Source organism: Aspergillus multicolor, assembly GCF_047715735.1.
Source record: "Aspergillus multicolor strain CBS 133.54 unplaced genomic scaffold BDW74scaffold_16, whole genome shotgun sequence".
Classification (NCBI taxonomy): Eukaryota; Fungi; Ascomycota; class Eurotiomycetes; order Eurotiales; family Aspergillaceae; genus Aspergillus; species Aspergillus multicolor.
In genome coordinates, this window is record NW_027395967.1 from 264425 (window position 1) to 277532 (window position 13108).

At 44.0% G+C, this 13108-nt stretch overlaps 5 protein-coding genes and 1 non-coding gene across 6 annotated transcripts; 3 read left to right on the top strand and 3 right to left on the bottom strand.

The window, feature by feature from the left end:
• The first annotated feature begins 151 nt into the window (after positions 1-151).
• BDW74DRAFT_t144 lies at positions 152-263 on the top strand. Its single transcript has one exon. It is a non-coding gene; the product is annotated as a tRNA-Glu (tRNA).
• Positions 264-5438: 5175 nt separating this feature from the next.
• Positions 5439-6337, bottom strand: BDW74DRAFT_185759 (GNAT family N-acetyltransferase). The gene has a single exon (XM_073731108.1). The coding sequence runs from the start codon at positions 6328-6330 to the stop codon at positions 5599-5601; it is 732 nt and encodes a 243-aa protein (XP_073582814.1). The 5' UTR covers positions 6331-6337; the 3' UTR covers positions 5439-5598.
• A 687-nt stretch (positions 6338-7024) lies between these two features.
• On the top strand, positions 7025-7549 carry BDW74DRAFT_179179 (uncharacterized protein; the record flags this gene model as incomplete). The annotated part of the gene is made up of 1 exon (XM_073729396.1): positions 7025-7549. The coding sequence occupies one exon, from the start codon at positions 7025-7027 to the stop codon at positions 7547-7549; it is 525 nt and encodes a 174-aa protein (XP_073582815.1).
• A 108-nt stretch (positions 7550-7657) lies between these two features.
• On the bottom strand, positions 7658-9423 carry BDW74DRAFT_179180 (uncharacterized protein; the record flags this gene model as incomplete). Its single annotated transcript, XM_073729397.1, has 2 exons — positions 7658-9338; positions 9392-9423. 2 exons carry the CDS (start codon positions 9421-9423, stop codon positions 7658-7660), a joined length of 1713 nt encoding a protein of 570 aa, XP_073582816.1.
• Positions 9424-10322: 899 nt separating this feature from the next.
• On the top strand, positions 10323-10614 carry BDW74DRAFT_155083 (uncharacterized protein). The gene has a single exon (XM_073724778.1). The coding sequence runs from the start codon at positions 10364-10366 to the stop codon at positions 10607-10609; it is 246 nt and encodes an 81-aa protein (XP_073582817.1). The 5' UTR covers positions 10323-10363; the 3' UTR covers positions 10610-10614.
• Positions 10615-10680: 66 nt separating this feature from the next.
• BDW74DRAFT_185763 (FAD-binding oxidoreductase) lies at positions 10681-12568 on the bottom strand (the record flags this gene model as incomplete). The annotated part of the gene is made up of 2 exons (XM_073731109.1): positions 10681-11962; positions 12024-12568. 2 exons carry the CDS (start codon positions 12566-12568, stop codon positions 10681-10683), a joined length of 1827 nt encoding a protein of 608 aa, XP_073582818.1.
• Positions 12569-13108: the final 540 nt, after the last annotated feature.

Here is a 13108-nt window from a genome sequence, read left to right on the forward strand (position 1 = left end):
CACCGTTGTTACAATCGCTTCTCATGAAACGCAGAGAATAAGACAGAAGCTTGGCGGCGTTACACAAGAGAAATCTCTTCCCGTTGCGCCCGGCGGCTTGTTTTTCGCGCCATATAAACCATTCCAGCATTAATTCGTCAACAACAACGCATCCGATGTGGTGTAACGGCTAACATTGTGCTCTTTCATGACGTCATACCATCTATAAAGTAGGTATCACACTTGGAGCAGCACGGCTCGGGGTTCGATTCCCCGCATCGGAAATGGCTTGGCTTTTGTTTTTTGCTTGCTGGATTGAGGTTTTTGTGGATCAAAGCGAGTGGACTTTGCGTCCGCGGTCGGGTCGGTTGGCCAGTTGGAGTTGGGGTTGACTCACATCCGAGCCCTTACGTAATAGCTCGGTAAGCCGCTAACATAACTCGGCTTGGCGCTTACATAAGAGACGGCCCTCGCCCACATTATCCCCTTCTAGGGCCCCAATAATGCGTTCTGGTACGCAGGCTACTCAGTATAACGGTATGGATGCACTACACTGGTCAACGACTCCCCAATCCCAAGCTCCGCTCCGGAGACGACTGTAGTTCTACCAATTAACCACTCGGCCATGGACTGAAACACCACGCACAATATGTCCAGATATTCACCTAGGTAACTATGTGCAAACCGACAAGAAATACGGCACATTAGCCATGTCTCCTATTTGAGTACAGCCCACAGTGATTGCCGCACTGTTTGAATACAGCTCGCGCAATTAGTCTGCCCTTCAATCTCGCTGGGTTAGCGTAGAAGCCGCTGTGTCCGACGAAGTCGGTATGGCCTCTACAGCACCAGATCACCGGATGCGTAGATCATGGCAGATGCTGCAGTTGGTGCCAGGAGCCAGATGCCTGTGGACATGGCCTGCAAGGCATAGGATGCCCAAATCGAGCTATTGCCTGCAGGAAAGAGAGGGGGTAGAGGAGTTTCCTTGTGATAGATTCGACAATTCTGGGAAGGAAATGTAATCCTTGATCGTGATATATTCTTGTAAGGTCGGGTTCTCTTTTACTTCATGTTATATACATACCTAGCTTTGAGGTAGCCGTGAACGGTGGACATCTAATCTCATCAACTTGTCGTCGCACAGGACAGACCTAGCTCTCTACCTGAAGGACCAATGTTAAATGGAAGATTTAGGCTCCTACCAGCCGAGTCAATGCCAACACGCCCCAGCCCTGGTCAATACTGAGGGCGGTGCTGGAAGCAGGAGGTAAACATCAAGGCAGCAGCCCTACCAGCTGACTTGTCTCACTGCGCCCTCTTGCTCCAAGAAGTTTCTAGTCTAGCACCGTTCACAATAATTATGTGCTAATGCACGACCAGGACACCAAATACCCGTAGCATCTATTAAGCAGCTGTGTCCCCCGTGTCGGCTGCGATAATTAACAAAATGGCGCGATGAACAGAAACCCGGATTGGCCACGTGCATCACAAAGCCCTAGAAAATGCCATAGCACCGGCGAGTACCTAGGCATCTTGCCAACCTTGAAAGACGTCCACTTAGGTACTTTTAGTAGTGTTTTGCCAACTTCTGACCTAGTTAGCATGTTCTCTCTTCCTCGAGTTCACAAAGCGTCCTATTAATTTGGACCACAACACAACACTGTCGTGCAAGATGTGTAAGCAATGGCACGCCCGACCATCTTTACTTAGGTAGAGAGGGTAGGTGGCATCAACATTAAAAGCGGGTCCCGCCACTCGGGAGTTAGCTAACCGCGTGGAACTTGACTTTACCCCTAGTATATAAAAAATTTAAATAACTATAAATTCCCTAAATTTTACTTTAGATTTTAGTTTTTTTTTTCTTTAAATTTAAAAGATAAATTCCCAAAGTACTTAATAACTACTTATTAACTACTTTATAATAAATCTTTAAGATCCTAGCTTTTTCTTATAAAATAATCTTTTTTAATTAATTAAAAGTAAATTAAGTAATTAATTATATAAGGTAAATTACAAGCAACTGGCTGCCAAGCACTTGCTAATTAATTAAGAGGAAGAAAATATCTTAATTTTACTTACTAATACCTTAAGAAACTTATTAAAGGTTTTAAAGTTAAAATATAATAATAATCTTCCTAAATATCCAGTAACTAATTTAATAAAATATGGCTATGTTATAAATATGCCTCCTAATTAGCAAAGGGAAACTATTAAGAACATGGTTAATAATATAAGTGCTTATTAAGTGCTTATTAAGTAATTACTAACTACTTAATAAATTTAATATTATATTTAGTAAAATTATTATAACAGGCCTTATAGCTAGTTTTTATTTCTTAAAATATCCTACTTTAGCTTATCTTATTAATATTCTAGGGTAAAAATTTATAAACATGCGGGCATATAACTTAAGAATATATATTATACCTGTTTTATAAATAATTTATGGGCTACTTTACAAGGAATTTAACACAGAATTAGTAAAGTTAAGAAAGATATAACTAAAAATACTATATATAGGTATAAAGTAATTAGCAAGCACTTAGTAAATATTTTTTAACTAGTTTTTAATAAATTTTACCGCGCGGTAAAGAATCTCTTTAAGAACTAATAATCTTATTTTAAATTTTAAGATTTCTGCCAGCTATAACTAGCTTAGTTATTTATTTTAATAAGCTAAGCAGCTATAAACTAGTTTTAAACTACTTACTAACTAAGTATAAAATTTATTAGGTGGTTTTAACTTTTATATTAAATATATTAACACATTATCTAATCCTGCTGGGTATTATACCTATTAGGTGCCTAAGAATAGCTTTATTTATCTTTAGTTTCTTTAAGAACTATTTACTGGTAAGGTTATTATTAATACTAAGGAATATAATACAGTTAAATTAATTAAATCTAAGTTACTTTTTTATAGTAAGTACCTAAGAGATATTTCCTAACCACTTATAAACTACTTACTAAGCACTTAATTAGCCTATAATTACCCTTAGGGACTAGGAAAACTAATACATGCTAAATATAAGGTTATATTTTACTAGTTAATTCCTATAAATCTTGATTATAACCCTTATTTTATTTTTATATCTCATAATATTTATACACATGCCCCTTTACCTCCTTAAAAAACCCCAGCAAAAATCATGAATAATATCCTATAACTAATTAAACAGGCTTAAAGCCCAAGCTTAACACTTAATAAGTACTCCCTAAGTAGTTTAAAAGTTAATTATAAGTTATTATTAACTACTTTATAGGTGCTTTTCTTAAAAGTCCAGCACTATAGTTATTTTATGTTAAATATAACTACTATATAATCTAGTAAATCCATGATAGTTTCTTAAATCTAGACCTAATTAGGGCTATTATTAAAAAACAGCGCCTTTTATATTATCCAGCAGGTTAAGATATTAATAGTGTGATTTTTAAATTAGGAAAAAATATAAAGTTTAAGGTAAGTACTTAGTAACTACTTCCTAACTACCTAATAACTAATTATATAACCTAGGAGTATATGCAGGAGATTTACTAGAATAATAATTAAGTCTTTATTATTTATATTCTTAAAAACTAAGCTAAGCTTCTTTATACTTTACCTTTAGTTAAGATTAATATATTATACAAGCGTGTTTAGTTAAAAAAGCTAAAGGAATTAATATTTACTATATATTTAAATAATTAGAAAAAAAGTATGTATAATTAATTACCTTATAACTAATTAATAACCACTTGCTAACCACTTATAATAGTTATTACTTTATATTAGGTCTTTATAACTAAGGACATAATAAAAGGCTATTATATTATATTTAAAAAAGTTTATAATATTATTTATAGGTTAACTAGTAAAGAGCTTACCTTTTATACTATACATGGCACTAGACTGCATGCTTTAGTAATAAATATAAATAATAAGCAAATTAAAGGTAACCTCTAACCACTTCTTAAGTACTTGTTAAGTAATAGCTAATCCTTTATAATAAGGCTATCTTAGTTCCTAATAAAAATTAACCCAAAGTCCTATTTATAACTCTAGATTCTAAAGAATATTCTTATTTTATATCAGGTGTATTTTTTTTAAGGAATTTATAAAACTATTTATAAAAATTCTTTAAATTAATATCTTAGGGCATAAATGGCAGCACTTCTAGAATATAAGTTTAAAAAAAATTACTAAAAATAATATAATTATTTAATTTATAAGTATTTCCTAACTAGTTTTTAAGTGCTTTAAAAGTACTTACTAGTTAATTATTCTTAAAGTATAAGCATTTTATAGTTTAAAATTAGGCTTGCTATAAAAAAAATATAGTTATTACAGCAGGACTTAATAAGTATTACTTTTTTATTTTTTATTATATTTTTAATTTAATTTAAAAAAGTATAAATGCTATTAAGTAAATATATAATAAGTTTAATTATTATAAAAAGTACTTAATACTACTGCAAGTAATTCTAGAGTAAGTTTTTAATAACTTAGTTTAAATACTTAATAAGTGCTTGCTAACTACTTACTAAATATACATAGGTTATAAAAGCTAGATATATAAAATATTTAATAAAATTAAGCTTATAGCTTTTATAATTTTTAGTATTAATATATAACTTAAACTCTTAAGACTAGTTATCTTAATTATATAGCTTAGTCTGGTATATCTTTACCTTAAGTACTTATAAAATACTTACCAAGCACTTTACAAGTACTTATATAAAAGTATTTTATAAAGCTAGCTTGGCAAGAGAAAGAGTCTAATTTTTTAAGAATATTTATAATTAAAATTAAATATTTTTTTATTTTTTAGTAATAAAAGGCCACTACAAAGAACTCTAAGTTAAAAAAATAGTTAAAAAGGTAGTTAAAGCCAGTAAGGAAGTTCCTGGGTAAGATTAAGGTATAATTTTTATTTAAGTACTTAGAAATTACTTATTAAGTACTTACCCTTACTTTTCTAGTACCTCTTAGGTTAGTCTTTAAAAAGTTACTATAACTAATTCACGCGACTAATCTTAAAATATAAAGGTATAAAAATTAAAAAAAAAGTTAAAGATTTAAAGTCTTAAAGCTAAATTACTTATAAAGTAAATTAAAATTAAAAAAAAAGAGTAAGAGTTACACGAGTTAAAGTTAAAAAATAAAAAGTAATTTTTATTATTAATTAGTTCCTAAGTACTTAAAAGGCAGTTATTAATTATATATTTTAGTAATTAAGATATATATAGTTTACTATATATTTTTTTATATATATTTATAAACCTGTTAAATACGCCATTAGTTTATTAAAATTAACTATTAAAATACTTAATAAGTGCTTTTTAAGTACTTTATAAGCAGCTTATATAAATTAAAGGGTAGTTTCATTACTTTATAGGCTTGCTTTTATCCTTAAAAATAAAGTATATAAATTTAATAGTAAAGATATTAAAAGTAATAAAGTAGTAAGTTAAATATAGCTATAAATTCCACGTGGAATTTAGGGCACGGGCCCGATTCCACCCGTCTTCCTGCCTAAGGCAGACTAGTGCGTCGATGCCAGCTTTTAGCGCGTCGAACCCAACTACTTTCTGACTTAGGTATATTATATTCTCAAATGAAATGCTCTTCTGCTTCTCCTAAGACGTCCCAAGCTCCTCTCTAATCTCCTTCAAGCTCCTCCTCTGCCTCCCATCCTCCCCAAAGTTCTCCTCCTTCAACCACTCCCCCATCGCCCTTCCAATCCCCCCCTCCCACTCCTCCCTCAACATTGAAAACCACGCCGTATCCCGATTCCGCCCCTTAACAACCATATGCTGCCGGAACGTGCCCTCGTACGTAAACCCCAAGCGGCCCGCGGCCCGTTTCGACGGCTCATTAAGCACATTGCATTTCCACTCCACGCGTCGATACCCCAGGTCTTCGAATGCGTGCTTCAACAAGAGGTAGATGGCATCCGTGGCGCTTGTTGTGCGCTGCATCGCGAGACTGAACATGACGCTTCCGATTTCGATAGAGAGGTTGGAGGGGTTGATGGACATGAGGGTTATGTAGCCCAGCGGTTTTCCGGAGGTAGTGCTGTCTTTTGGATTGCGAGCGTCGATTATGGCGTAGAAGAAGGGGTCTGGAGAGTTTGACTTGTTGGTTATAGAGTTCTGGAATGTGGAAAGGTCGGCGTAGGGGCCGTCGGGCATGTAGTCCCATAATGATGCAATCTGAGGTTCATTGCCGCCGATGAGAGAGAAAAGCTCTGTGGCGTGGTCTGGTCTGAGTTTTTCAAGATGAATTATCCTGCCTAGAAGAGTTCGTGTACTTGGTCGTTCGGCTGGGCCGGTCGTAACTAGCGGGCCTAAAGGCCGCTCACTCGCCATGGTCGCGGAAAATCGATAGATTCGATGTTGGATAGGATTGAGCAGTCTCTGTTTAAGTATCTGAAGATTGATTGGGCAATTATTAATCACCTCAAGCCGGCGTCTGTGATTCGGTACCAGGGCCGAGCGGAATACTTACCCCAAATTATGAGTCATCCTGCGTCGCGTCGTGATAGGTTCTCTACATCTTATGGATAACCTCGCCTACAGCATTATTAGGCAAGCTTGATTCGCCGAGTAGGTGCTATGGATTGAGAGAAAAAATACTGAAGCCTTAATCTCCGCCTGAAACGCTGCCTTAGGTACACGTGACGAGCATCAACCCAGATGTACACGCCGATCGCGACTCCAGTAGTGTACATAGAACCTTGTCATACCTAGAGAGTTGAGTGCGTTGTGAGTACGAGCTTATATTCTTTATTTCGGCTATGAATGGATGTGCTATCATGCTCAGGAGGTGATAGGGACTGTCGGCGTGGTCAAGTCAGCTCTGATCTGAGCAGGATCTGCGGGACAATACCATAGGGTACAAGCTCAACAGGTTAACAAGAAAGCAAGGGGGGATCTTGTGCGGGGAAAGGCATGTGCCAGCTCAGAGCTGCCATTGTCCAATGAGGCTACGTAGCCCAGCAAGCAAGGTAAAGGGTCAAGAGTTCCACGGTCTCAGTCGTTCCCGCTTCGTCCGTCCCTAACCATGGAATCCAAAGCCCAAAATCCCCTGTGGCGGCTCCCGGCCTACCACATAACCTTATTCGCCATAACATCCGATAGCAACGAGGCGACTGTTGCAAACCTCTGGAGCATCATTGTAGGCGCCTCATTGCCCGCCGACTCAAACTACAGAGTCTCTGTCCGACGCGACGTCCCCGTCATCGAAGTCTACGAGACCAGACCCGCGCCCTCAACGACAAATCCGAGCCCCCTGAATCCAGGAGATTGGGTCCAACGCCTCATCTTCCAGGTCCAGTATCAACGCTCATCCAATGAAGGATACAAGCGAGGTAGTGTCCTTGCCAATGGCGACAAAGGCTTCTACGGTGCGGTCGCTGCGGGGAGGAAAGTGAGGCTCTTTGGGTATAACGGGAGAGACGAGCTCGATGCGGCCCAAAGGTTCGTGTGGCTGGATGATGAGTACATTGATGTGGGCAATGAGAGTGGGTGTCTTGAGCTTATGAGGTGGCTGGGATTTGTGAAGGATAGTGGATGGGACTACCCTTGAGGAAGCTGGAGGCAGATCAGTGTAAGGGATGGTTGCTCTACCTTACGCTCTAAAGTGTTTTATGGAATATTCAAGTTATATCAATGTTACTTGACCACTAGATAAGCCTCACTTACAATCCCTTCCGATCTCAAAAAGCGCCGCAGCTTTCAGGACTGCCTCATCATCCCACCTCTTCCCAACAACCTGCATCCCAATAGGCAACCTCTTCCCCTCCTTCTCACCCCCAAATCCACAAGGAACATTCATAGCCGGATGGCCCGTGACATTGAAGGCGCAGGTATTATAGCTCAAGCCCACAGCCGCCTTAACCCTCTCATTAATATCCCCAAGCTCACTACCCCCCTTCGTGCTAGGCGGGAACTCAAATGCCACGGTTGGGACCGTCGGTGTGATGAGAACATCGACCTCAGACAGAACAGCATCATACGCAGCGCGGAGCTCGAAGACCTTCCTGTGTGCTTTGAACTCCACGGTCGTCCCGAATGTCTGCCTCAGATAGTCCGTGCTGAAGATGAGGTTCATGATGGTCGGATTTCCCACCGTCAGGTGGTCGAACATTTCCTGTGTCGGCGGCCACTGAGTATCGATGTGGTCTGGCAGGTAGGAGAGGTATCCGGGTGGACGGGATGCAAGACCGAAATCCGCTAGGGCGGTCCGCGCGGCAACGGTCCAGATCGCTGGTGCTTCGCGGTGCATGGGGACAGAGACCTCGAGGACTTCTGCGCCGGCGGCTGTGAAATATTCTTTTGCGTTTTGGAGAACGGTATCGCGGACTTCGGGCGAGAGGCCGGGGAAGTCGAAGGCTTCTTTTAGCAGTCCGATTTTCATCACGGGCTTTGGAGTCGAGGCGTCTCTGGCGCTGCGGATGAAGAAGGCTAGGAGAGCTGGGTAGTTTTTCACATTGGCCGGCATTGGTGACTCGGGTGTCATGCGTGCGTCGAGGCCGTCGTAGCCGGCCATGACCTGGAGCATGAGAGCGATGTCTTCGAGTTTCGTTGCCATTGGGCCGAGGTGGTCGATCATCGGTGTTAGGGAGATTGCTCCGGTGTACGGGATAAGACCGTGAGTTGGCTTGAGCCCGTAGATGCCTGTATATGCAGCAGGGAGACGAATCGAGCCGCCTTGGTCGCCTCCAACTGCAAGTTCAACTGTCGGAGAGCCATCGACTGTGCCATTGAGGGATGCACCCGAGTCTTCAAGAACAGCTTTCTGTCCGATCAATGCCGCACACCCGCTACTGCTTCCGCCGGCTGTATGTCCTCGCGCCCACGGGTTGTGCACTGACCCCGTAGCGGAGGTAAACGAAACTGGAGCAGCAGAGTACGATTCACAGACGGCCGTTCCCTTCAGCGTCGCGCCTGCCAAAAGGAGTCTGCGGACAACGGCCGCATCGATGTTGGAGGGCTTATACTCGCCGTCTTTTGAGTGCAGCCATGCCGGTATGCCCAGCGTAGTCGGCAGACCGGCGACGGAGACATTATCTTTCAGGACGACGGTGCGACCGGCTAGTATAGAGCTGGTTGGGCTCGCAGCGGTAATGTCTGCAACGTGACTCCATGCGTTCAGTGGATTCTCTGCGCCAGACAATTTTTGGAATTTCCGGGGTGCTGTTGTTGGGACTGGTGCAAGGTTAGGGTGGACATAATCGGCCGTATCCTCGATGCTTCTGTGGAGGGCTTCGGCGGATTGTAGGAGAAGGAGGTATGCGTCTTCCTGTGAGCCGGGCTTAATTTTGATATTGTACTTCGCGGCAATCTCCTGAAGATCTTGCGCTGTGACTGGAGATCTGCAATGTTATCAGCCGTCTTCAAGTATATATTTTTTTCGAAATAGTCTCACTTGAAGTCTGGCGGAAGGGCTAGAGTTGACATCGTTTTAGGTTTAATTTTAACGAGCGGTTACGTTATATGGAAGACATCCGCTCAGTTTCTCCAAGGGAATTTTCCATCAGTACTGCCTATATACCCCTTTGAAGTATTGGAGTACCCCAACTGATAAGCCCCCGGCATTGTTTGTTATCTGAGGGGCATCGCGAATCTCGGGCGAGTATTGAGAGACAAGCTGATAAGAAAACACAGGAACGAGCTGGTCCTTACCACGCTAGTGAAAACGAGTCCTAGGTAGGTCGCACCTTCTTGCAATGCCATTTCCGTCTCTTCGACGGGAGAGCCAATGAGAAAGGTACGCTGAAGACGGTCGCTCCTTCCCCTTGGCGCGACCTGCGCTTCGCTATGCAGATTAGTCAGTCAATACCTAATGCATAGACAGGTAGCTGTGCACGCAGATCCGGCTAGACATTTGTCGACCGGGAGCGATCCTGCATTTCCGTCGCCTGCAACATCGACGCATGCCTCCAACTTTACGTTACAAGCTTTGCGATTAGCCCACGCTACTTGACATTAACAAGCCATGAGCGCCAAAGATAATTCTTGGACAAAGAAACTACGCAGATTTGTATCACCAGCAAATAAACATGGGGCTCAAGGCGAACACGTGGAACCCCGCGAGCCCGCTCCCGAAGCCGCACCCGCAGTCTTCAAAGGTGCCTCATCCGCACCCAAACTCATGGCACAAGAAACTCAAAGTCCTTCCAATTCAGCCTCAATGGAATCCAAAGTGGCCTTCATCTCCGGACCAATCGACACCGGGCCAGACAACGTCTATTTCCAGGCCCACTACGCACACCCCATCAACGAGGCCATTGAAGCAGGGCACAACTTCGTCATCGGACCGATCCTCTCAGGCGTCGATGCAGATGCTCTTGCATACCTGCTAAACTATCCGATAGCGCCGTCGCGGATAACAATCTTCATGACGATCGGCGAGGATAGTGCATGGGGTAACAATTTCCGAGATCAGGGTGTCAACGTGCATGTCCTCCAAGATCGGCTGGCGACAACGCAGAATCGCGATGTGGCGATGACGGCAGCAAGCGATTATGATATCCTACGCTGGAGGACGGATGATGAAGCAAGAGAATTCTATGGGGAGTTATACAGACCTGGACGGGTGACGAATACGGAGAGGAACTGGCGGAGACGGAAAGGATTGGAATGATAACGACTTTTATACCAATACCCAAGCAAAGATGTACACACCAACAATAGCCCTTACTTTTGTCAACCATTTCAAGCCCCAACATCTGGATAACACCCAAACCTCCCCTCCGTCTCTCCCCCAAACTCCTCCCACCCCACCCCCTTCCAAACCCTCAAGATGCCCTGCGGATCAACCTCACGCTTTATCCCCAGCAAGCGATCATAATTCTCCCTTCCCCAAAAAGCATCAACATAATCCGGCTCCCACGGATCCGCCTCATTCATATACACCGCGGTATCAGGCGCAAACTCTCTGAGCGGCTTCATGGCATCGTGCGCATTCTGCGCAATATTCTTCACGATTGCCGGGTTCGTGATCGTCCCATCGTAGGTGCGGAAGTGCAGGACCTGCCAGATACTGTCTCGCCAGTGTGGCGAGATACTCGCGTACCCGGGTCCATCTTTCCTATCGCTATCGGAAATATCCCTCGAGTATATCGTCGGCATAGTGAGACAAAGAACAAGGATCTGTGTCGACGGCTCAAGGGGGTCCTGCGTAGTTTGCAAGAAGTCGGTAAGAAGCGACGAGAGCTGCGCCCGTTTCTCCAGGACAAAAGACTCATTCCGCAGTATCCGGCTCGACAATGCCCACGCAGACCCCGGCGCAATACCGAGCTCCTCGATCGCCACGAACCCGTCCAGCCCCTCCTTAAAGCTCTCCGTGCTCTTGACCTCAAGGATGCCTATATTAAACAGCGTCGCGAAGTCGATTAATGGCTTCATTGACACCGTCGCTGCCTCGTGATCCAGCAGCGCTGTTCCGAGAAACAAATTCGTGAATAAGGGAAACGCATTGATATACCCGCCCCACCCCTCATCCGCCCATCTCAGGGCATTCTCAACCAGGATCTCCATGAGTCGGGCTTGCGCGAGGGGTCCGATATTCGTGAATATCATCGTGACGAATTGCATTGTTTTCTTGGGATGGACACGCGTCGTCATTTCGGTTATAACAGCAAAATTCCCGCCCCCTCCACCGCGCAGTGCGAAGAAGAGGTCTTGGTTTTGACATCTGTTCGCTGTGATATATGTCCCATTGGGAAGCACAGCGCGCAGCTGCAGGACGTTGTCGACGCCCAACCCGAGTTCGTTGGTGAGAACGCTGTGTCCGCCGCCCGTTATCCAACCGCCTGCGGCACCGACGGTGTAGGAGCTGCCGCCGACGATGCGGTAGTTGTTTTCTTCGACGAAGTCGTAGATCGGGCCGAATTGTTGGCCAGCGCCGAATGTTATTGCCGCGCCTGCGGAGTCAGCGCAGTTTTCGGGCGCGAAGGACTTGTCGAGTGTGATGGGGGGTTGGAGGTTGTGCATCCTAGCCACTTATCAAAAACAGAACTCGACGGGAGAGTAAACCAAATGCAAAAAGGCCGTACCATAGCGCTAAACTGTCCGGAGCCGAACTACGCCCCATATAATCATGCCCCGTATTCTTAACGACAAGTGTAACATTCCACATCGCCACAAACTCCATCGTCCTCTGCATATCCTCCACTCTCTGAACATCGACATACAGTCTCGGCACACTCCCCTGCCTACACTCATTAAGCAGCGGCGTCAAGATATCCGGCCTGATCGCACCAAAAACACAACTCTCCCCCGTTGTCTGACATCCGCCCCACTGGCTGTTAACGTACGAGCCGAATTGCGCCGTGCTGTATTCCAGGTTTCCGCCGCGGGTCTGTGCTGCAGCGCACTCAGGTAGGTCGAGATTGGGCGATTCTGTTGCGGCGTCGTAGCGCGTGTAGCATGGCGCTAGCATGGGCTCGCCATAGTGCAAGTTGCCGTTTACGCTGGCGTTGAGTGCATCCCAGGCTGATTGCGGGACCGAGGCGATTAGGGCGCGCTTCGAGAATGCAAGGGCCCAACTTCCTCTGCCTAGGGCGGCGAGGGCTAGCAAGATGTGGTGGAGGGGCGCCATCGCTCGAGGAGGAGCCGAGCTTTGGACAATGGCTTTGTCTCTGTCTCCATAACTTCAGGCCCTGGTAGGCGATGGGCGTTTTAAATTCACTTGGGCTTGACATGAAGGACGTGTCAGAACCCAAAAATGGCTCACCCCTTGGTAATGCACGTCGCTTGCATTCCGCGCTGTATCACCCCTGTCGATCTGGGTCCGCAGGGAGGACCCTTGCATCGTCACAACTGGATTGGTGCGATTTATACGAGGGTCGGGGCGCTAGAGCGGACTATTGATCGCTTGCATGCATTGTCTCACGGAATGTGCTGTCACTTGCATGATTTGCTGACCTTATGTATTCTGATTTGCGGGCTGCGGGACTATCGACGAATAAGGTTCCGAGCGGAGTATCAGGGGAGGAAATCGGGCTGAAGGATGAGCTTCGACACCGTACAGCGTTCTACGCAAGCAAAGCCACAACAATATATGGTTTTTCTTAGACACCCCTAGCGCATCGGACTTCTGGCAGACACATTGAAGGAGAGTAAAGAGCGATCGCCGAGG

What these genes read in the sequence shown, in the direction of transcription:
- BDW74DRAFT_155083 (XM_073724778.1), top strand. Translation starts at nt 10,364, where the DNA reads ATGACGATCGGCGAGGATAGTGCATGGGGTAACAATTTCCGAGATCAG.
- BDW74DRAFT_185759 (XM_073731108.1), bottom strand. Translation starts at nt 6,330, where the DNA reads ATGGCGAGTGAGCGGCCTTTAGGCCCGCTAGTTACGACCGGCCCAGCC.